Below are 24,073 nucleotides of genomic sequence, written 5' to 3'. Positions count from 1 at the left end.
ATGTTCATAGCAAGATTGAGTTGTACCTATGGGACAAGGCCAGCTTGAGGGGGCCTCACTTTCACCAGCCATGGAAAAATATCAAAGAACCACTCAGCGCACAGAGTAAAAGTAGGCCGTTAACACACTAGGCCTGATTGTCCTAGCACCCGCACCACAGTTACAGTAACCCCCATTGCCTTCAGTAAATACCAATTCACATGGTTGTAAGTGCAAGGAAGATCAGGCCCACCCTCTCCTCCTGTAAACATAATGAGAGTTAGACCCCAACCCCGGGTGTCTCTGCTCTTGTAGGGAACCACCAACAGCTACGCTACACCATGCCTGCCACGCCGGCAGTGACAGCATGAAGGAGATTAGTTGTCCCAGGCTGCTGGGTGATCTATATGTCTTCCCTTCACCCCGCAGCAACCTGGGAGAACTAGTCTCCTCACTGCTGGCATAGCAGCCAGCTACCCCCTTAGCCAAAGATGACAACGTTCTCTTCCCCATCCCCAGATGGCATGCTACTTACACCCAGACATCACACAGCATCACTTTTCAGCCACTTGTAGAAAGCCAGTCACTCACTTTTTAGCAATACTGTCCCCCTTCCTTCCCAAGGGGAGATTTCTGGGTGGTGAATTCTCATTCATTCCAAGCCAGAAGAACCCCATTCCTGGAAAGGAACTGCCAAGTTGCAGCTGAGATCCAGCCAGCTTTGGTGGGCGACTCACATCCTCACCTTACAGCCCTCTCTTCAGAGCCTGCAGCAACCCCCTCTCCTTACCCAGTTAAGAGTGAATATATGAGGTCACCTTCACTTCTGCCCAACAGAAGCTGGGATTTGGGGCAGGGAAGAGAAGTGAAATACAGCAAAAGAGGAAAGCAAGAGACTAGTTCTGCCCAAAGCCATGGGGACAATTCCTCTAACAGGACACTGCAGATTTAGTTCAGGCTTCCCAGGGTAATTAGGTGTCAAAGCAGAGGCACATGCAAGTGTGAGACTGGAGATTTGTGCCCAGTCCTCAGGCTGCATGTCCATGGGCCCCAACATAGGCAAGAAGTCACCGCAGGTTTCAGGGAGACATTCCAAATGTGGGGCAGATTTCACCTACATGCAGAGACTTGGTTCGCCTCTTTGCTTTGATTCATTTATTGCCACCCACTCTCTATCCATGTGTCTCTATTTACCATGACCCAGAACCCCTGCTGTCCTGGGCTTGGTCTCCTCTAGGTCCAGCTGGATCTTGCTTGTGCTATTGTAGAAGGTCCCAGCACAGTCTGAGCCACCAAAAACCAGCACCGTGCACACGTTGCGCTTGCTCTGGCTCTCCTTGTCCACATCTGTCAGGTGGGCAGAGGTGAGGTTGAGCAGCGTGTGGCCAGCCCGGGGCACTAAGGAGAGGTGACTGTGTGTCACTGTGCTCCATGCAAAGGTGTCTGCAATAGAAAGGAACGATCGCTGCTGGCAAAGCTGTCCTCTGTGCCAGGGATGAAACAGACAGATGGACACAAGGCTGCCAGAAATACCAGCAAGTGCATTGTCACTGCAGCACAACAGCCACCTTCAGCAATTCTTTGTCAGTCAGCAGCTCGGAGGAGGGGATGGGGAGTTACTCACCAAGGTGAAAAGTGAATACGTCCTGCAGGGCTCCCTTGGCATTGCAGCCTCCACTGATCAGGACCTTCTGGTCAGACACTGGCATTGCAGCATGGAAGCTAGAATCAGAGCAAAGCATAACAATAACCAGAGCAAAACATGTAGGGGACCCACCTTCCCTGCCCCTCTCCCCCAAACACCACCTAGGGGGCCTCTTAGGGTGACCAGATGTCCCGATTTTATAGGGACAGTCCCGATTTTTGGGTCTTTTTCTTATCTAGGCTCCTATTACCCCCCACCCCCTGTCCCGATTTTTGACACTTGCTGTCTGGTCACCCTGGGGCCTCTACTTACCTAGGAGCGGAAGCCTGGGATAGTGGTTCACGTCGCAGATGGGAGTCAGGACTCCCGAGTTCTAGTCCCAGGTCTGCCCCTGAACTGTTGCATAACCCCGGGCAAGTCACTTTCCTCTCTGTGCCTTAGATGGTGACTCATCTCTGCAGATGCTGAGAGGCTTAATGTGTGTCTGAGAAGCACCAGAGAACCTCAGACAAAAGGTGCTAATGAAGGGCAGAGGGTTTTATGTTTGCAAGTACCCAAGGGCCTCCCTCCAGGAACCGAGCATTCTCCTTATAAGGGTTTCTCCCTTTCTTTGGCTCTGCTGCTGCCCAGGCACCAGGGAGGGCGAGTTGTGCTGGGTGGTAGCCCTGCAAGCATGCAGGAAGCACAGTTCCAGCCATGAAGTGAGATACAGGGGCGGGGAGAGAGGCCTCTTGATCCTGCAGCAGGATCTTACCAGCGTGAAGAAGGCTGTCCTGAAAGAAATGGGACCGGCACATACTCCATGTAACCTGAAGCACAGGGGAAAAAACAGGAGACACTTCAAATGCATGGCAATCCTAGCAGCTCTGCCCAGCCCCACTGCAAGACAAACACCTCTGTGCTGAACGTGGGGAACATAGGGTTTGCCGCATCAAATCAGAGCAGCAACCGGTTTAATCTGCTACCCAGCTTCTTGCAATCACCAGTGCCTGATGTTTCTTACCCCCTGCCTTGGGCCAAACCATCTCCTACCCATCCCATCAGGGCCTTCCCTACATCCACAGCTTCCCATCCTCTTACTCTGGTCCAGACACCTCAGAGCCATGCTGTCCCCCTCCCATATCACATAAGGGCCCTCATTCACCTCCTGTCCCCCAATCATGTTTCCTAAGGCAGGCAGCCCTTGGATTCCCACCCCAGCTGCCCAGTATAGCCTGACAGGATGGCGATGTCCTATTCTCACCCAGATCCAAGATGTGCACATCATTCAGGTACAAAGGGGTCCTCTGACCCCCAAAGATCACCAGCTTGTTCCTCAGCAGAGTGGCTGAATGGCTGGGGAGAGAGGGAGGTGAGTGAGCAAGGCAGCCTCTGGAACCTCTTGGAATTGAGGGTTCAGTCTCTTTTCACAAAAGCAGGCTTCCAGGAGAGCCATTAACTCAGCTACACTCTTATGGGCTGGGGCAGCTTGAGTTTACACATGGCCATTCCTCCCTTCTGTGCTCCCCACAGCCATGAGAGCCTAATACCTGAGCACCACCTGCTAGTGCACAACCCATCAACATGGGACAGTCCCCCAGGGAAGGGCTGGGAGCTGCTTCGCTTGGGACATTTAAAACTAGGACTGGACCAGCCCTGGGGATGTGACTGGGGGACAATCATGCCCTGCCCTTCAGGTGTGCAGATTAACTAGATGGGACCTGCTGGTGCTTCCCTCCCTCTGTCTTTGAGGGCTGAAATGAAGGTGTCTCACCCGAGCCGAGGTAAGGGCTTCTCTCCCTCCACAATGGGCTGGTACCAAATCTTGTACTCAGGGTTGAAGACGTAGAGTGTGTTGCTGCAGGCTCTGGACTCCAGGGATGCCATCTTGGGGAAAGTCCCTCCAAAGATAAAAAGCTCCTTGTGGTAGATGGTGGCGCTGTGGTAGGCCAGTGTTGGCACCTTCCCCTTGGCCTGAGGAAGAAAGTTTCCAGTCATGTTTCATGTGTGAAAATGAAGCGCACAGGTTGGCATGGGTCAGCTCCCTGCTGGCCATGCGTATAGTGAGTCCTGGTGCCACTCCACCTGCTCCATGACCAGAACTCTAAGATGCGGCTGGACAATATCTGCTCAGTTTATCTCCCACCTTTCTCTGACCTGAACAGGTCATCACCCCACTGATCCCAATTGGTTCTGAACACAAATAGGAAGAGGAGGTCATTCTGGAAACACTTCCACCCCAATCACTGCTAATCCCACCTTTGCCATTCTCAGCCCTCTGTCTTTCCTTGTGCTTTAGTGCTGCCCAGACAGGGAAGGGAGGAAGGTGCAGAGGATCACCAGCTGGGAAAGTTTCTCTCCAGGAAACAAAGAGGGAAGGGGGAAAGCACAAGATGAGGGCCTCTGAACCAAGAAAGTCAAATCATTATCTTGGTGCCCTGACCAGGTTTCCACTAGCCCCCCACAAATGGGGGACCATTTCCCCCTGCAATTTGTGTGCTATTCTCCCATGTAGCTTGGCTCAGATACAGCATCTAGTGTCAATCCATTCTGCCTCCAACCTCACTCACACTGGATGCACTATCTGGTTTCCAGTGAGCTTCAAGCTTTTTAACCAAGTTTTCCTGGCTGGGTCTAACTTGGCTCACCCCAAGGGACAAAGCAAGGGGAGGATTAGAACCCAGAACAGCCCACTTCCCCTTTGCCCTCCTGAAGGCTCCTATCGATGACCCTGATCACATCCCTTCCACTGACCATGAAATGAGAACCAACACACAGTGCCTGACACTGGGCCAGGGCCCAAAGAGCAAGCACAAGAGCAAGGACATGGGCACATTGCTCTTGGGTTCCCAGCTGGTCCCTGACAGAAACACACTTCTCCCCCTCCCCTCCCCTCTCCTCTCCTTCCCTCCCCCCATGCTTTGTCTCTTTCCTGCAGAAGCTCCACTACTCACAGCCACATGAAGCCACTTCCAGGAGGTTGTGTCCAGGATGTAGATGGTGCTGTAGGGCTTGCCCTCCTTCATGCCCCCAAAGACATAGATGCGTTTGGTGTCCAGGTCGTAGGTGGCGGTGTGACCACGTGAGCAGGGTGGCACAGAACCCAGTGGTGGCAGATCCACGGGGAACCAGAAATCATTGTCTGTCGGAGTAACGCCATACTAGTGAGGGGGCAGAGACCCTCCCTTCACTCCCCACACCTCAAAAGCCCTATCCCCTATCAGCCTTTGGTCAGGACCCTGCTCCCATCATTCCTCCCAACTCTTGACTCAGTGCCAGAGGGAAGGGCTTACAGCACTGTTTCTGGGGTTGGAGGTGGAGGGCGTGGGGGCAACATATAGCTGGGGAATAGCTGGGTGGAAAAGAAGATCTGCGTGTGTGGAAAGCGGCAGGACCCTGGGTTCACCCCACAAACCCCTCAGACACTGCAAAGTGTGCCGCAGCCTCTGCTCCTTGAAAGCCACCCGTTTCCCCCTCCTTGCTTCCACTGACGCTCCTAGTCCTAACAGCCAACAGCAGGAGCAACTCACACATGCAGGATTGCAGGTTCAGGCTGCGGCCTATGGCACTGGCCTCAGCATTGGGTAGCACCAATGGATGGCCCCCAGCCTCAGCAGCATGCAGCCTTCTGGTGAGTGGAGGGACGAAGAGGGGGAAATGGCGCTACCAGAAAGGAGCGGGGAGGAAGAGGAATCAGCAAAGAACATGTAAAAAGGATAAAACAGGAACAAGGAGGAAGCTGAGCAAGAGAGAAAAATGGAGAAATAGCTGCCCATAGCAGGGTGAGCAGAGGTGCCACGGGGGCACACTCCCACATTCTCATCCCAGCAGAAGGAGACAGTGGCTTTCAGCCTATCCATGCAGAATAATACAGCCCTCCCTGTGGAGGGTTCGGCACAGAATGGCATTGGCATGGGTGGAATGCTTCATCTGCCTGGCTCGGAGCAGACTCAATGCACTCAGCTCCTGCTTCGCCCAGAAATGCCTTCCACCCCTAGGGACCTCTGCCCAGGGCCGGCTCCAGGGTTTTGGCCGCCCCAAGCAGCCAAAAAAAAAAAAAAAAGCCGCGATCGCAATTCGGCGGGAGGTCCTTTGCTCCCAGGGGGAGTGAGGGACTGTCCGCTGAATTGCTGCCAAATACCTGGACGTGCCGCCCCTCTCCGGAGCGGCCGCCCCAAGCACCTGCTTGCCAGGCTGGTGCCTGGAGCCGGCCCTGCCTCTGCCTTCCCCTGCCTAGCCCCAAACTTCTCACCAATCTCTAGTTTCCAGAGAGCATCCTTGCAAGGCTGTTGATTGGCTCCCTCTCCACCAATCAAAATGGCTGTTTCTGGGTCACTGAGGCACATGGCGTGACTCCATCGTGGGCTCGGACAGACTGGAGAAGGAGAGACCAAACCGAACTGTGTCACTGGACCAGATATGGGGGCCTCAGGGTCTTCTTTCTTCCATGGAGAAGGCAAAGTGAGGAGGCAGGGGCCTGGACTCTCATGGGAAGGTGGAAGCCTGAGGCCCTGAAGCCCCAAGGACAGATGGCAGGGCAAGAAGCACTACATACCTACACCCAAGTGATCTGGAGGCCAGGGCCCCTTGGGCATGGGGATTTTCTTGTTGGCTTTAGGGAATAATCATGGGGTTTTCCCGCCCCATTCTCAGTAACACAGGAAGTCAGCAGTGGGGAGTCTGGCTAGCTGCAGGATCATGCTTCCTGCACTTCATGACAAACAGATGGGGGACATTTTGATCCCTTTGAGCATCCATGCCAGAAAGGAGCCTCAGCTGTGCACAGGTCCAGTTCTTTTCTCCTACATTTAAGGGTATTGGGAGAGTCTGGGGACTAGGGGACTGCCAGCTCCTAGAGCATGTGGGGGATGAGAGGCCAGGGTTTCCTCCAGCTAGTTCTTTAGGGAAGCTTCTTCCCTTCTTCCATTTCCTTCTTTCCCTTCCAAGGTTCTTCCCTCACCACCAGGCCCCCATACTAACTGGCGGGGAAGCTGGAAAAAGTTTGGTCAAGTCTATGCATCATTTTACCCACCCCCTTTGGTCAAGTACCCAGTGGGGCAGTTCAGATTTCAGGGAGGCTGCAAGGGGGATTGGAGATAGTTCCTGTCCCTCTCACAATGCCCAGGGTGTATAGTTTGGGGGCAACTCCATGAGGGCATGCAGAGTACTCATAGTCTGCTCACAGTTCCTGAAGCTTAGGAAGTTAAAGGGACAAGCATGAATGTTCACTCCAAGGCCTACAACATGAAAGGAACAATATCCCCAAGTGGCTCAGAAGCCAGGCCAGGGTCTGAGCACCAGGTTCTCACCTTGCAACTCCTTCACCTCCAAGTCTGCAGAGAGAAAACACAAACAGATGATGGTCCCCTGAAAGCAGCAGCGGGGAGTCACCTCCTAGAAGCTACTCAATCCTGTGATACAGTGCAAGTGCCTCTTCTCCCTACCCTGGCACACTGCCATGGAAATGACACTTCTGAACATGGAGATCCATGGGAGTGGATACAGTGCCTCTCACAACTAGCACACTGGTTCCAATCGAGCCACATATCAAGGTGACAGGCTGACTCACAGAGAGTGAAGAGTCACCACCAGCTCATTTCGCCTGTCTGCGCAAACCTCCAGGTTCAGGGGCTTGGGTCTCAAACAGCATAGGAGAGTAGGTGAGATTAGTGCTGGTGAAAGGTGCGAGAGAGCCCTGGAGATAGATGGTATCTGTATCCCCAGAACAGGTACAAGTAAAGCAGGGCCCCCCTCTGCCACTGTGTTTCACCCACTCCCTGGGGGGACCCCTCTAGGGTGAGACAGGAGATCAGGCTCCATGATTCCTTCTCTGCTCAAACTGCCAACAAGGGGAACCATTGTGACAGTGGTTTGGGGATGGGGATACTTGTTTCACTAGGAATGGGACTAAGACCCAACAACTCATTTCGTACAATAAATAGCCTTCAAAGGCTTACAGCTTTTGGTCCCAAGCTGGGGTTGAATTGGAACCAATGCTCTAAAGGAGAAAGGTTCCTTTTCCAATTCCCCAGTCCCTGTGAGCCAGCCAACTCCCTGCAGACTGTTACATACAAAGGGAGTTCAATGCAAGAACATTTTTAAAAATACTCTCCTGGCACGCTCTGCATTTGGCATCAATTAATGATGTGTCCGATATGGACCAAGAGATATAGTACTGGTAAGGGAGACTGGCTGGCCCAATGGACAGGGTACAGGACTAGAGATCATGACACCGGTGATCTCAGTTCAGCTGTGTCACTGACCTACTGTATAACAATGGGTAATGCTCTCTGTGCCTCAGTTTCCTCAGCTATAAATGGGGATAATTACATTTATCTTCATTTGTAAGTGCTTTGACACTTACAGATGAAGAGCTCAGTGAACTATTACACGGTGCAGTGCAGTAGCATTCAGGAGACCCCGAGTTCCATTTCTGACCAAACAGGCAGAGGTTGCACACTCAAGTCATTTGTTCAAGGACAGAACCAGAGAGTGATTCTCAGGGTTCTGAGAGGGACACAAGGGACCCTCTTGGCTGGGCTTAGGAACACACTGGGCAACTGTCCCTAGAGGCAGCACACACAGGTCTGGGAGTCAAGCAGGCAAGACCCAGAATAGACACTCTGAAAGCTATCATCCTAATGTCTGCATCTCACTCTGCATTTACGGAACCAGAGTTACCTTCAGCATCCTGCTCCCCTCCACATGCCCTGGGCTCAAACAAGACTTTCCTAGGCTTCTTTAGCTGGAGAGGACTAGGCTTGTGGATTTTCCTCCTGGCCTCCTTGGGTGCCTTCTGGCCAGTGGGTGACTCTGGGGCAAGGGGCATCAACAGCTTTTTTGGCAGTGGAGATAAATCCTTACTTCTGGTCCTTTGTGCTCTGGCAGTCACCTCCAAACTCTGACCTTTAACCTGTCCAACAGAAGTCACAGCAGAATCGGCTGCCTATGGCTTCTGGGAGAAAAAGTAAGCCCATTCTATATCTCACTTGGCTCTTTAGATCAGCTTCATCCATGGCTGGAGATGACAAAGGGACAGGTGAGCCAGGACCCCCACAGTTAGCCCACTACTGTGGTGGAGGCTAATTTTAGTGAGGGAACCAAGCTGATGTAGCCACCAGCTGTTCCTCCTGCTGCATGCCCAGCAAGCAGTCCATCTTCAGATTGCCAACCGAAGAGTGGCAGAGCAAGAATGGGGGCATTATTGGAAGGTGGGAGAGCAGCACAGTGACAAGCTGAAGCATTTACCTGTAGACACTAGGTGCATTTGACTCAAGTGAGGAACATTGCAATTCATTGATCTTTCCAGCACAGACCAGACCTTAGCTTCACTAACCCGTTCAGCAGGGCCCTGCTAGGAGAGTGTGCCAATGGCTTCACCTGCAAATAGAGCTCACTGGCCTCGAGTAGCTACGAGCAAGGGAGAGAGTGGGAAAGTACAGTTAAGGTGTCCAATGTGCACATACCTCAGTGGTATCGTCCGAGACCTGAATGGGGGACATGGGATCTTCTGGGAGGACTGGTGACTGGGTAGGCTCCGGTGCCAGAAACGGACGAGTGGGGGTGCTGTTGTAGATGCCCTTGAGCAGCTAAGGGACAGACAGGGACCACAGAGCAGCATAAGAACAACATTCTCAGCCTGCCCCCATGTTTCATACACACCAGTGTCTTAGTCTCCCTCACTCACAGAGTGAGTAAAAGCTAAATTACAAGAGAGAGATCAACTGCAGGCCAGAAGCCCCAGTGTCCAGCTCTTAAAGATTCCTAGGCCAGAAAGGCCCAGTGTAATCATCTAGTCTGACCTCCTGTATAACACAGGCCATAAAACTTCCCCAAAATAATTCCCAGAGTAGATATTTTAGAAAAACATTCAATCTTGATTTTAAAATTGCCAGTGATGGAGAACCCAACATGACCCTTGGTAAATTGTTCCAAAGGTTAATTACCCTGATAGTCAAAAATGTACATCTTATTTCTGGTCTGAATTTGTCTAGGTTAAACTTCCAGCCATTGGATTGTACGATACCTTTCTCTGCTAGATTGAAAAGCCCATTATTAAATGTTTGTTCCCCACATAGATACTTCTAGCTTGTAATCAAGTTACCCCCTTAACCTTCTCTTTGTTAAGCAAAATAGATTGAGGTCCTTGAGTCTATCACTATAATGCACGTTTTCAACTCCTTTACTCATTCTCGTGGCGGAACCTTCTCCAATGTATCACCATCCTGCTTGAACTGTGGACAGCAGAACTGGACACAGTATTGCAGCAGTGGCTGCACCAGTGCCAAATACAGAGATAAAATAATTGCTTCTCCTAGCTGACATTCCCTCATTTATGCAACCCAGGATTGCACTGGTTCTTTTGACACAACATCACACTGGGAGCTCATGTTCAGCGGATTATCCACCATGACCCCAAAATCTTTTTCAGAGTCGCTGCTTCCCAAGCTAGAGTCTCCCATCTTGTAAGTATGGCCTGTGTTCTTTGTTGCTAGATGTATACATTTCCATTTAGCTGTATTAAAACACAGTGTTTGCTTGCACCCAATTTCCCAAGTGATCCAAATTGCTTTGAAACAGTGACCTGTCCTCTGCATTATTTACCACTCCCCCAGTTTCTGTGTCATCTGCAAACTCTATTAGTGATGATTTTATGTTTTCTTCCAGGTTGTTGATAACAATGTTAAATAGTGTAGGGCCAAGCACGGAGTCCCGTGGGACCCCGTTGGAAACACAGCTGCTCAACAATGATTCCCAATTTACAATCACATTTTGAGATCTAGCAGTTAGCCAGTTTTTGGAACTTGGACTGGTGGTGATGAAGGCGTTTCTCACCCCAGAGGTATTTACTATAGTGGATGCTCATTCACATGCAGCTTCTTTGCTTCTCTTTCTTTCCCATGGGGCTAGGCAATTCTAGGGGGAACCATCACAGTGCTATTGCTGGGAATTAAGCAGAGCACCCAGTGCTGTGATAGCTACAAACAATGTAACAGCCCCAGGGAAGTGAAACAAGGCAGGAATCCTCAGAGTCAGCCAGCAGTGAGACCCTGGAACCAATACAGGTGCTGGCTCCGAAAGGTTGCAAATATGAACATGCCAGATCCCTAGGTCATCATTCCCAACCTTGACAGCAATGCCATAGGCCTCAGAATCTGCAGGACTAAGAGAGTGGAAAGCTACATGGATGCTCAGATGGACAGACAGACAAGGAGTCTTAACTCAGCCCATGGATCGGAGCCTTATTCTGGAGTGCTGCAATCAGGAACTTTCCAGCCTCTTATCAATAATAATACCTAGCTTTATAAAGCTTTTCATCCATAGACCTCCAAGCACTTTACAAAGGAGGTCAATAGGAAGAAAGAGAGGAGCCATCTCAGGGGCACTTGATCCAGTGATTTCAACACATGGGCAACCAACTGCCTGGATACCAAGAACTGGGGGCAGAATGGAATTGAAACATCCGTTACCTATTAGTATCCTGTGGCATTTAAAAGTCAAAGGTGCATTGGTAGACCTGTGCATATAACATAGGCCTGGAACAGCAGGGCTTTGGGTCAGGCCTGAGGTGCATTAGCAGATCTGTGGGAGGAGACGAAGCACTGGAATAGCAGGGGGTGTTGCAGGCCATAACTAGCATCCACAATAGGAAGAACAGGATATGTAAGGAACTGCTTTCTTACCTCCCCATTGACAGTCAGGAGAAGTTTAACAGGGTTGCCACAGTCCATTTGTTTCAATGAAGCCATCAGAACATCCACCCTCCAGTCACCTTCCCACACAAGGGACCTGTGCAAAGACCATGGAATCTCAGCTCACAGTGGACGCTGCCCAGGGGAGACATCCTGCTCCCTTACCAGTGCTAATGTTCCATAGAATTCAGTGCTCCCAGGCCTGGGAGGGAGCTCTCCCCCACCTTCTGTTCCTTCCAGATCCCTTGGCTGCAAGGATTCTTTTTCATCCTAGTAACAACATGGGGGAGAAGGGCTGAGCTGGGGGGGGGAGGGGGACAGGGACTGCCACACCAATAAGGGGGGGAAAGGTGAGCTGGGGTGCCCTTCCAAATTCTCTCCCACCCATCTTAAGTTCCTAACTTAAGTTCTATAGGATGGTCAGAAAAACTATGCAGTTCTATTCTACAGGCCTTTTCCATAAGAGCCCAAACACTTTTTATGTTCAGTTTGGGACGTTTCCTTGACTATGACCACACTCTCCTACCCACAATCATCAGGCCCTATCTGCCATAGGGGACTGATCAGAGCAGACAAAAGAACTGGTTACAATTTTTGAGAGGGGAAAGATGGCCAAAAAATAAAAACTTGTCAGGTTCTCTCTACCTACGCATCAGCTCTGCCTGCAAAAATGTTCAACACTTTCTGTGCTAGCACAGAGCTGGCTGGGTGCTTTCTGCTGGCAGCTGCCACGCTACATCTATGCTCCCCACTGCTACAACAGTTGCTGTAAGGGGAGCTTCATGCCTGTATCCCCCATGGGTCCTGCACCATGTCAGACCCGTTCACCCCAAAGCTGGCCACCACAAGGAAGAAGAGGGGACCAAGCAGCTGCTGCACTGACTGAGTGTGCTGCAGCACATTTTCCCACTGGGGTCGACCTGCTAGTGCTCAGCCCTAGCCCAGAGTTTTAAGAGCTGGTCCCAGGAAAGAGACCTGGAGCCCTATTCCCACTACTCCCCATATAAGTTAGGAGGGACCCACTCCCTCCACATCCTCTATTCCCTTATTAGCTGAGGAAGACCTGCCCCCCCACACCAGACGAAACATCTGCCAGCAATCAGCGCAGATTTACCTCAAATAACAAAGGGGACCTAGTCCCCAACCATCCACCAGCACCCACCAGAAGGGATCCACTCCCCATACGACAAAGCACCCCTCAGCCAGGGACCATAGGGGCCCACCTCTCTCTGCTGTCACCGGTGTAAGGAACAATCACAAGAACCTCCTGGAAGGGCTGGGATGGGTTAGCATGGGTTGACAGAGGAGTGGGGGTGGAAGGGCTGACAGAATTGGGAGGTGATGGGAAGAGACCGGTGTTACGTACCCAGGAAATGTCACTTCTGTCAGCCCTTGATGTGGAGCATTTTTCAAGGAGCCCCCTGTTAAACCATTGGCAGCATATCAGTGCCTATCCAAGCCCCAACATTTACCTCACATCAGACCCCAATTTGCCAATCCTTTGTGGCTTGACATCTGGATTCACCAGCACCTCCACAGTGATGCTTGTGTTTTGGGAATAACGATTCCAGTCACCCAAGCCAAAGATTACAAGTTGTTTTGGCAACGGCAGAGGCAGCTGAATCTGATAACACATCCGGCTGGATTTGCTTGAAGAGACAACAAAAAAAACGGTGTAGCAGAAATACAGGAAGCCCAAATGAAAACAAGGAGAGGCCTGGGCAGACGTCCATATGAGTAGAGACTGAAAGAATTAAGACTATTTAGTTTATAGAGGAGATGAATAAATGGGGATGTGATTAACCTACAGAAAATAATGAATGGGCTTGAGAGGGCAAATTAGATGCTTCTATTACCCTTTCTCATCGTAATATAAGGACAAAGGGTATTCAATCAATTTGAAAATGGATGGGCAGCTGGTGTGCACAGACCACTGCCAATCATGCTGATCGGTATCGTTTCACTGGGTCCTTGTACTCCCTTATCTATATCCAACTGTTGTCTCTTGTCTTAGGCCATGTCTACACTACCATTTACGTTGGCAAAACTTATGTTGCTCAGTGGTATGAAGTAAGGGTACCATACCACCGTCTGGCCAACAGCCACCGCTCTCTGGTTACCCAGCTCTGACTGTGTGCAGGAAGGGTTTTTTTTCCTAAGGCTTCTCTCCCCCATCCAGAATACATTCCACACACCCCAGTTTGAGAACCTCTGGTCTAAGGCTATGTCTACATTAGATACCTTACAGCAACACAGCTGTACCGATGTAGCTGCACTGCTGTAGGATCTCTCATGTATCTGCTCTATGACGACAGGAGAGAAGCTCTCCCACCGACACAGCACTGTGCACACTAGCGCTTATGCTGGCGTAATGTAGGTCGCTTGGGGGGTGGAATATTCACACCCCTGAGCGACATAAGTTTTGCTGTCATAAGTGGTAGTGTAAACATAGCCTTACTGCTCTGTGTTTGTACAGCACCTAGCACAGTGGTGCCCTGGTCCACTGCGGCTCCTAGGCACCACAGTAATACAAATAAACAATCATCATAATTTAATTAAATTGAAAGGCAACACATTTCAAACTGATTAAATATGTACAAGCTCCTTAGAGAAGGGACCATGGTTGGTCCCTAATCCTGACTAGGGCCTCTGGACACAGCAGCCACATAAATAAACTGTGGCACTCAGTACCAGATCACTGACATACCTGTCACCTGCAAGGGGCCCACAATCCAGGGGGACAGCAAAGGCTGTCTCTAATCAGACACACCAAGCTATTACAGCGCCAGTCAGCCGTCCTGGGCTGATTCCGGCACAGCACTTTGAGTGTAGGAAGTCCTGCGTAAAAGCCACCTACCGCTTCTACAGAGAGGAAGGCCGGGTATTAGGGAGCTGCGTTTATTTTACTCCCCACTGTTTGGCACAGCCTCGTGACCTAAGGGCTGGCGGGGCAGGGGGTGTCTGTCCAGCGGGGTTCACACACTGGGGCCGCAGGTCAGGACTCGGGGGCAGCGGCACAGCTGCGGGATGGGTGCCAGCAGTGGCGTCGCCCGCAGGCGAAGCGGGGAATTGCCAGAGCTGAGGACCCTGAGCTGTGCGGGCTGAGCGCACTCGGAGCCCAGGCCGGGATCCCCGCCGCTCCGCGCAGGCCGAGCCTCCGGGAAAGCCCACGTGGCACTCGAGAGAGCCGGTGGGGCCGGGCCTACAACGATGACCCGTTCAGCTCGTCCCCGGGTCCCTCCCGGCGCGGATCTCGCTCACCTGCTGAGCTGCCGGGGCGGCTCCTGCAGCGACCAGAGCACGTAGAAGTGGAGGCTGGTGCCTGGAGCCGGAGCCACACTCCGGGGCGTCTCGGCCGGCGCATCCCACTGTCCAAGGCTCCCGGCAGCCCAGCTCCATCGGCGGTGCGGAGACCGCCCGCTGCCTGAGGCCGGGAGGCTGGGTCTGGAAAGCAACATGGCCAGAGGAGCAGGTAGAGGGAAGCCTAGGGCTTTATACTCAGCTCGGAGAGGAAGGGGCACAGGACAGCCGCACCTAGGGACCCCCAAAGGCCCCCGATCCTGGGGCTGGCAGGAACTGGGAGTACCCCTATAACTGGGCGGGGGTGGGGAACAGACCCCTTCACCCAGGCCCCGTTTTTTCCCTCTTTTCGTGTATTCATTCTTGTAGATGGTCCTGACTTCAATCCACCTCCCTCCACAGCTCCCCAGACAACCCCACCCACACCACCGCTTCCACCACTCCCCAGTTGTGAAGGGGGCACACCCGTTGGTCCTGTCATTAGGCTGAACATCAGCTATTAAACCCAGTTTAGACCACACCCATGTAAAGTGGTCATGGCAGTGGTAGAGGTGGGTGGCAGCAAGCAAGTCCAGCCCCAGTTACAGCAGAGACTGGCCAGTCCCCCTTGGTAATCAGAGCACTGCAGAAATCAGTGCCATGGATCCGGGGCTTAGGGCACAGCAGAATCTAGTTTTGGCAGGGCTTGAGCCCTTTGTCTGTGAACCAGGTTGAAGGGGTACCAGAAGAGAATTATGGCTGACACCCAGTCAAAGGTAGCAGGTTTCCAAGCATAGACCACAGTTTTACGTGCAATTTGGGGCAGGGTGGATAGAGAGACAGAACAACCAAGGACCTTAGCAGTAAAATCAGCAGAAGCCAATAAATTAATAGCCTGAGTTCAGACAGATTCAGACTAATGCAAGAGAGAAGGATCCTCACAGCCCAGCGTTCCAAACCCATCCCTTTCCAGTCAGCGGGAGGGCGGGGGGGGATGAATTACTCTGCTTCAGTGGTTAGGGCACCCATCTCCTCCTCCAGCTGTTGTGTGTTGAGCAAGGGAGCTGCTGAACTCATTCCCATAAGAAACACTTAGGCACTTAAGTTGTCTGAATCCAGGCAGCTCCATTTGTTGTCTGCTAAACAGAGCTAGTACCAAATTCTGAGAGGGAACAGGTTTAGGACACATGGGTTAGGTTGGCATCTCCTATTGGCTAGTTTAGGCAGACTCCCATCTAGTATGCTGGCTTTTGTGGATTGCATTCTTAGGTACCTATCTCTCCCCATTCATTGTATAGGGAGCATTGGTGCTTAATTCAGGCTTTGAATCTCAGGATTGTTCCTATGGTTTTCTAAAAGCTGGTGCTGTGATGCTCAGCACTGCAATGGCTATGTCCCTTCCTGGCTCCCCCTCTATGTGTCCAAGAGTTATGGTTAGGAAAGTGTTTGTGGTACAGTCAGTGTAAGAGCCACACAGCTGAGCAATTAACTCATGGGGTAAGTTTCATGCCTATTTCTGTTAGAGTTGTCCACAAGCCAGTTTTCCTCCTCTGCCATTTGAAATTATTCAAGAACGGGAACAGAATTATGAGGGTGCAGATATGTCACTGTGGGTTTTCAGTGGGTAGTTTGGCCCAGAGCACATGACTTTTTTTCCCCCTCTTCCATGACTGGATGAGCACAACTCTTAGAATTAGGTTTCCAGTGTGAATAAATTCAGAATGTGCTTTGTGAAAATATCTTTTACATTTACCACTACCCTGTATGCTTTTGCCCATCTATTCATTCACAATACTCAGAGCAAACAGAAAGGAAAAAATACAAACTGGAGCCACATGGACATTGTGAAAGGAGCCCTAACATTTGCACTAGTCACTCCATTCTGAACTCCCTAAAAGCACCCAATGCTGCATAAATGGTGAAGGGTACAGAAGGTCACACACAGGTAGTGTAGCTGTGTTTCTGCTTTTTATTTTATCTAGCAGCTGTTCTTTACAAACAGCCTGCTCCTTGGGGCTATTTAAATACAGCCTTCAGATTGGCCTAGTGCATCTCCTTACAGCCCCCTAGCCACAGTGGCTGAGAAGGAAAACATGGCTTCTGGACAATTTAATTAGTCTCTCAATTGGAAAAAAAACACTCTCTCCCTCCAACAATTCTAAAGGTGATGAAATGGAGACTAACTGTCCCTTAGCCCTCCCCTCTCCTGCTAAGGGTTACAGTACAGATACCATCACAAGGAGGCAGCTCTGCCTGCTCTAACTTGTGGAATAGGGGGGTTGATTAATTTTTAAAAGCCTCTGTACTCCTGCCCTCTGACTCCAGCCCTGCAAGCATGCTCTGCTGCTGCTGCTAAAAATCACATTCATTTGAAGGGCAAGAAAATCCCAACAAGGCGTTGACACCATCTGGACAAAAATAGTTTGGATGAAATATGTAGCCCCTGGCCTCACTCCACCACCTATATTAGGCTTTGTAGATATTTTGATTCCCCAGCATCACATATAAACCAGCTTTATTTGCAACTCAAGGAACAGAGTGTTGTGCTGGACCAAACATAGGCAAGAGTGACTCCACGTTGCATGGTTTTGGCAAGCCGCTTACCAGTCTGTTGGAGATCAGAGGAATGGAGTCATGCTGGAGAGGGAACTATATTGCAATCTCCATTGTATTAAGGGGTGGGGGAACAACCAAGCTTAAGCACAAAAGTTCAGAAACTAATTCACCCATATCCTTCAAAGTTGAGGAATATCCTGCTTGCACCAGGTCGTAAGAAGTCACTGTCAAAAGAGGTAAGACACCTAACTACAAGTCCTCTCACAGCACCATCTTAAAACAGAACGATGAACTTCTTAAAGAAGCATCTGACCAGTGCCCAAAACCAGAGGAGCTCCAAGGATTGGGAGCTTCCCAACAGCAGTGCCCTGCTTATGCCAGCTAAGACAAGTAAGGAGAACATCCCTAGTTGCCAACTGCTGAAGTCTGGCACTGCTGCAAAGTTCACTATGAATATTCCTCTCTGCTTTGCTATTCAAAAACAAGTTCAGCTCAGATTTTTTTGTTGAAAGCTTGAAGTCCGAGTTTTAGCTCTGAAGCACCCACTCACCTTAACAGAAGACAGAAGTTGTGGTTGCATAGTGAAAAGTTTATTTAAATAGTTCGGAATTCAAACAATACATGTCACAAAACAGCCACACCATACTGAATATAAACACGCTAACTGAGCTCTAGAAGGAAATGCAAGCACACTAGAAATATAGACTTTCTTTGGGCCATAGAGCAAAACATTCAGTGCCACATTTTGGTAAAGTATCCTTTTGATATTTAAAAACAATCCCTTGGAAGGACAAAGAGCAGCAGTTTGGTGCAGAGAACTTGACTCGGTTTGAAACTACAGTACATTAAAAAACATTTCACATAACACAGATGAGGACTGATGAAAAAAACCCACAGATCAAGAAAATAAACCTTTAAGGTGTGTCCAACTACAAGACATTCCCCACTGAAAGGCTACTGAGGGGCATGTTGCAATGAGGTGGGGACTGGCCTTTCCATCTTGTAGACTGCTGTCATGAGGGTACCTTAGAGGCCTCTTGGAGGTTGCCTTCAACCACTGAAAGTTTTCAAAAGTAACTAAAATTCAAAGTGGTGACTTGGCAATGCCTCATTAGCTCCTGGCATGATGGCTGGCATCTAACATCTCAATTTGTGAATCTCACTTTTGCCCAAAGGACTGAACCTATCATCCATTCTAGCCAGTCACAAATCAGATTCTTATTCCATATGAATCACAGAGTCTTACACTGTCCGAAAGGAGAGGAAGTACACATTTCTTCAGCTGATACTTCCAGAAGTCACAGGTAATTAGGAGACCAGAATATATGGAATTGTCATACTGGATCAGACCTTCTCACATGGTATCCTGTCTCCAGCCGCAGCCCACACCAGATACTTCAGAGGAAGGTGCAAGAAACTTCTTAGTAGGCAAACAAGGGGATAGCCTGTCCCTTTAGGAAGTCTCCTCCCAACTCCAGATAGTAACAGATTGATTTGAGCCCTGAAGCGTGTGGTGTTTGATCTCTTCTAGAACTTCATTTTAAATGTAGTATTTATTGCAATAATCCTGGACATTCTTGTTATCCATAAGTGTCCCATCACTCTTTGAATCTTGCTAAATTCTTGTCAATGAGGCCAATTCTAAATTTACCATGGTACAATTTCAATGACTCTCCCTATTCGATCTGCATGCCCTCTTAATATGGATATGCCTAACAATGCACTGCTCCCATGGTTCTACCAAGTATGGGAAAGGAGAACAAGTCATCTACAATTTAGAGATTTTTGCAGCTTTGATCCTTCATCTAGTTCCATAGTACACAGCAGCACATATCAACTCCAACTCTGGATTCACAAACTCCACTAGGGGAGGGCTGAATGGCCACAAGATCTGCTATTTTTGTGTTCGGTTAGCATGGTCACAAGTCCTCTTCATTGTAACTGCCTTGGCATCCATGCCTCTACAGCTCCCTCAAGAAAAAATAACACTGAGGCATTCCTGTATGCATGCCCACTAGTAGCAAAGACACCTTTTGAAGGCAAAGGCCCTGTGATGCCAGAGAGCTCAGGCTTTCAGTTGTAATCCTCAGCTCCTTGGTGAGAAGGTCTCAGTTAAGGCAGTTTTAATCTGCCAGGAACAGGGTGACAGATATTGCAACCACATGCAATATCTTTGGGGACCATATTGTTTTAAGTTTATATATCACTGTGGGCCAGGGATTATATGAAACTTCTGGTGGGAGATCATCACAGCTCCTTGAGGAACCAAAAACAGTGGGGGTGATTAAGATAAATCACTTAGGTCAGGGGTAGGCAACCTGTGGCACGCGTGCCAAAGGCGTCATGTGAGCTGATTTTCAGTGGCACTCACACTGCCTGGGTCCTGGCCACTGGTCCAGGGGGCTCTGCATTTTAATTTAATTTTAAATGAAGCTTCTTAAACATTTTTAAAACCTTATTTACTTTACATACAATAGTTTAGTTATATATTATAGACTTATAGAAAGAGACCGTCTAAAAACATTAAAATGTATTACTGGCACGTGAAACCTTAAATTAGAGTGAATAAATGAAAACTCGGCACATCACTTCTGAAAGGTTGCCAACCCCTGACTTAGATTGTAAACACCTGCAAAGAGATACCACCCCTGGGGAGGCTTGCACACTTACTGGTTCAAACTGGGAGACAGACAAAGAAAGGACTTTTGATATAAAACAGCTGGGTTTAAACCAACTCAGCCCTCCTTTCTGATCCTGCAAACAGGATCCTTCCCTTATATCTGAGGGAAGCCCCAATCCTTGTGGAAGGTTGGAAAGACTTTGGCCTATTAGGGCCCCCTAGGACTGATCAGAGTAACCTCTGATAAGCTTTTAGCATGTGAATAGGAATTTATTGTTTTTATAGGTTTGCTCTGTAATGCTTTTAGCTTAAAAAAGGTGCTTGCTTAGAAAGAGCTGTGTGGTAACTCATAACTGCTGGCAATGCACTGTTCATAGCCCACAGAGAGAAAGCAACACAGGCACTGGCTGTTAGGCAGACTGGTTTACTGGGGATATCACAGTGTAAGGCAAGGACATGTGCAGCCTTAAAACCTCCAGTGAAAAGGGAGTGGGACAAGAGTCCTTGCCCAGAGACAGGTGACAGCTGGAGACCTGATTGGGCACTCCTGGGGTGGAGCACAGTGGGGGGGGTGGATACAGGTGCAGTTACCCTGAAACTGACAGGCTATAAGGGATCACCAGCCTGACTTCTAGGTGTGCTATTTGGAAGGTAGATGGAAAAGTGAGGGGGAGGAAACCCTTGCAATTAAGGATCTGAGGAAAGTAAATAAAGTCTGTGGCTCTGGTTTCACTCCCTCTTGTTTCAAGGCACCATGTGATAAATCCTTAGGGAATGGCTTTGGGGGGGGGGGAGAAGAGAGGAGAAAAAAGAAAAAAATCCAACTGGGATGCAAGCGTACTAGAATAGAGATCCCTCCCAAAACCCCACCCTGAAAAGCTATCTAATGAGCTCCTTCCTGCTCCAGAGCCACCAAGGCACAGCCACTGGACAGGTAACATGGCTCCCCCACTTATCTCCTACCCAGCTCCACAAGTCCAGCCACACAGACTGTTTCTGTACACTTACCCACTGGAGGCACGCGTACACACACACACACACACACACACACACCCACCCTTGGCCAGGAAGTTCTCTAGTTTCTAGAATAGACAAAGTCCTAAGAAACTCCCACATAAAAAGCTAAAAACAGACATCTAAATTTTCTCTCTCAAGGTCTGAATGTGCATTTTCATCCCAGCTCTAACATTTCAAAAGAGACTTAACATGATGCCACAAAGTTATTTAACAGGCCCCGAATATTAAAGTGTCTGCCCTAGAAGTGGCACAAAAAACCCTACAAATAACCCTTCAGAAGGGTCCAGATCACAGGCCTCCAAGTAGTCTGAAAACCAAGGGCCTACTCCTGCTGCCATTGAAGTCAATGAAATTTTGCCAATGACTTCAGTTTAAACAGGCCCCAAGAGTTTTAATTCTGTGACCTAAATGCAATACACACTACCTGGATTTCTACTGCTCTCAATACTCTTGCGCAATGGAGAAGGGAAGAGGGAGTTGTGGGTAATTTATGACTTCCTTTGACATTGTTACAATCTGCTAGGGCAGGGGTAGGCAACCTATGGCACACGTGCCAAAGGCGGCACGCGAGCCGATTTTCAGTGGCACTCACACTGCCTGGGTCCTGGCCACCGGTCTGGGGAGCTCTGCATTTTAATTTAATTTTAAATGAAGCTTCTTAAACATTTTAAAAAACTTATTTACTTTACATACAACAATAGTTTAGTTATATATTATAAACTTATAGAAAGAGACCTTCTAAAAACATTAAAATGTATTACTGGCACATGAAACCTTCAATTAGAGTGAATAAATGAAAACTCGGCACATCACTTCTGAAAGGTTGCCGACCCCTGTGCTAGGGATTTTAAGTCTCCACTGTTGTAAATTTAAGTACAAGAGTTGTTTTTTATGTATGACCTGCACAAAAAGCTATGTTTGTCCATACTCTCCCTTGCTGAATGTGCCATAGAAACTACTATGCAAACTCGCCCAGGTGTGTATAACATTCATAATACAGGTGAACATACAAAAAACAGTAATTAATTTCACATTCAGTCACAAAAACACACAGGAGGAAAGACAAACACTTCGCCAAATATAATTTTTTTTCCCCTCTGGTGAGGTTTTAGTTTTTTCTAGCCACAAACTAGGAGAGGAACACACACAAAAGCATCACTCCATGGAAACAAGTTAGGAACTTTCCTCAAAAGTGAATATTTTTAGGTTACTAACTGCCTTGCAAAACTAGAATCCATTTCAGAATTCACTTTTCGTCTCAGACTGAGGAGGCACAGCTCCCCATGTCTGCAATCAGAATGGAGGTCTCCCCAACACTGCTTCAGCTATAGGTACCGGGGCAGGATACAAGCCTAGTAGGTATTGTGGGCAGAGGTACCAAGGAAGCTGTAGCTTAGCGAGGAGTGAGACAGGGAGAGGAGGTTATTCCTTTGATCTGACTGGGGCTTAAGATGCCATACACTGAATGGAAATAACTGCTGTAAGCCACTGGCTATACAGCGTCCTTTCCTTGCTAACTGGATATGCTTTCTGCTAGAGACTTGATTAAAGTATCTTAACAAGACTAAAGGCTGAGTTACTGGCTTTACTAAGAACAATTAGTGACAACTGCAGACCATTCCAAAGATAAGTGGTTCTCAGTCAGTCACCCATATATTTTCATTCAGTACCTGGGTGACAAGGTCACCAATATGTTCACATAACTTGGAAATGAAAGACCAAAGAAAAGTGTGACTTATCCTGGAAGCTGTGAAGCTTTAATTATTGTAGATTAAATATTCTCCACTTTCAGCTGTGTAGTGTTTATGGGAAATACAAGCTACTCTGGTGAAATATCAGCAATGAAGGAAGATGTGTCAAGGCCCTTTTGCTGCAGTCAGCAGCAAACATGGCTATAGACACAATGAGGTAATAAGACTGGCACATATACCAGTTTGGGACTGCACACCATATGCAAGGACCATGTCCTTAATCAAGGAGGCAAGAAGGGGGCAAATCTGATGAAGTGGACTGAGCCTCAAAAGAAAGATCTGTCTCTATTTCAGAAGGCCAGGACTGAACACTGGGATTCCCATCTACTGTACAGCCACCTTAGCTAAGGACTATTTGGAGCAGCTGCCAATTACCTAGAAAGGAAACAGTCTCTTATTGGCTAAAGGGGAACAGTTTATCCTGGAGACAGTTCTAGAACACTGGCCCTGAGTAGAGCTCTCCAAATGAAAATCAATGACATCAGCAGTCTCTAGAATACCTGGTATATATACAGGTCAGACGTGTCTTCCTTATTTACTAAGTCCTGTTTCAGACAGCAGCTGATGGCCTAGACAGTGCATCACTCATTCCTCTAGTCTTTCAGATGCATGCAGGACCCTCCAAAATATGTAGCAAAGGGCCAAATACATAGCAGTCACTGATGCATTGCACAGCCGGGGGGGGGGGGGGGGAGGGGGAGGGGAGGAGAGGGGGGGATTTGCAGTCAGAAGCAGAATATTTAAGGGATGGGGCAGGACTCTGCTCCACATCTGTTGTTTAGGAAGTTGAGAGCCAGACTGAGTAAAAGAGGGGTTCCTTGCATTAGCTGATCAGGCCTGGGGGGTCAGGGGGTGGGGGAGGAGAGGTTGTGGATGGAAGCAACTTGAGAGGGAGGTGCCTGACCTGGCACTTCAAAGAGGGCTTGGGGAGGAAGTAGGCACCCCTGCCCAGGCTGCTAGGGGGTCAGGGAGAGAGGAGCCCCCGCCCAGGCTGCTCAGAAGGGAAGGGAGGGCCCTACCCTTAAAAAAAAAAAAAAAATCCTGCTTCTCTTCCTCCTTGCAGGGCACCTCCACTGATGCTACCTGGAATTAGGAGGCTACTTTACCTTCCAGCTCTGGGCCACTCTACTCTTCACTCCCCTCTCCCTTCCTGGGAAGAGAAAAAGAGCCTCAGCTGCTCCCTCCTTGCCTCTGTGCTTCCTAAAGGAGGAGCAGCCCTGCTTCTCATCCCTCCTCTTTTAGCACAGCAGTAGTGCTCCCTGCCCCCTTCCTCTCCTGAAAAACAAAAACACATGTTGGTGCCTGAGCCTAGGCTGCCTTGCCCTCCCCACCCACTACTGTTGAAGCAGCAGACTGACAAGGGCTGCTCAACTGTACACCTCCCTCTGCTCTTACCTCCCTGACCTACCCATTGCTCCTGAGTGCTTAAGTAGGCAGAGCAGATAAAAAGGAGGGTCTGAATCAAGGCGTATGGAATCACCAGGGAATTACTGGGCTTCTTCGGAGGGTGAAGACTGACTTTATACATGACAACACTAACCCCATCTGCAGTGAG

The 24,073-nt window shown here is 49.2% G+C and overlaps 1 protein-coding gene across 1 annotated transcript; it reads right to left on the bottom strand.

The window, feature by feature from the left end:
• Window positions 1-33: 33 nt before the first annotated feature.
• On the bottom strand, window positions 34-15,016 carry LOC117876350. Its single transcript, XM_034768430.1, has 13 exons — window positions 14,557-15,016; window positions 12,768-12,944; window positions 11,287-11,392; window positions 9,070-9,192; window positions 8,285-8,516; window positions 6,913-6,936; window positions 5,856-5,978; window positions 4,558-4,745; window positions 3,378-3,577; window positions 2,868-2,959; window positions 2,379-2,433; window positions 1,604-1,701; window positions 34-1,422 (listed from the first exon to the last, which is right to left on the bottom strand). Exons 1-13 carry the CDS (start codon window positions 14,751-14,753, stop codon window positions 1,166-1,168), a joined length of 1,872 nt encoding a protein of 623 aa, XP_034624321.1. The 5' UTR covers window positions 14,754-15,016; the 3' UTR covers window positions 34-1,165.
• Between the last annotated feature and the right edge of the window lie 9,057 nt (window positions 15,017-24,073).

Source organism: Trachemys scripta, chromosome 4, assembly GCF_013100865.1.
Source record: "Trachemys scripta elegans isolate TJP31775 chromosome 4, CAS_Tse_1.0, whole genome shotgun sequence".
Classification (NCBI taxonomy): Eukaryota; Metazoa; Chordata; order Testudines; family Emydidae; genus Trachemys; species Trachemys scripta.
This window is presented reverse-complemented; position numbering and strand designations above follow the sequence as displayed.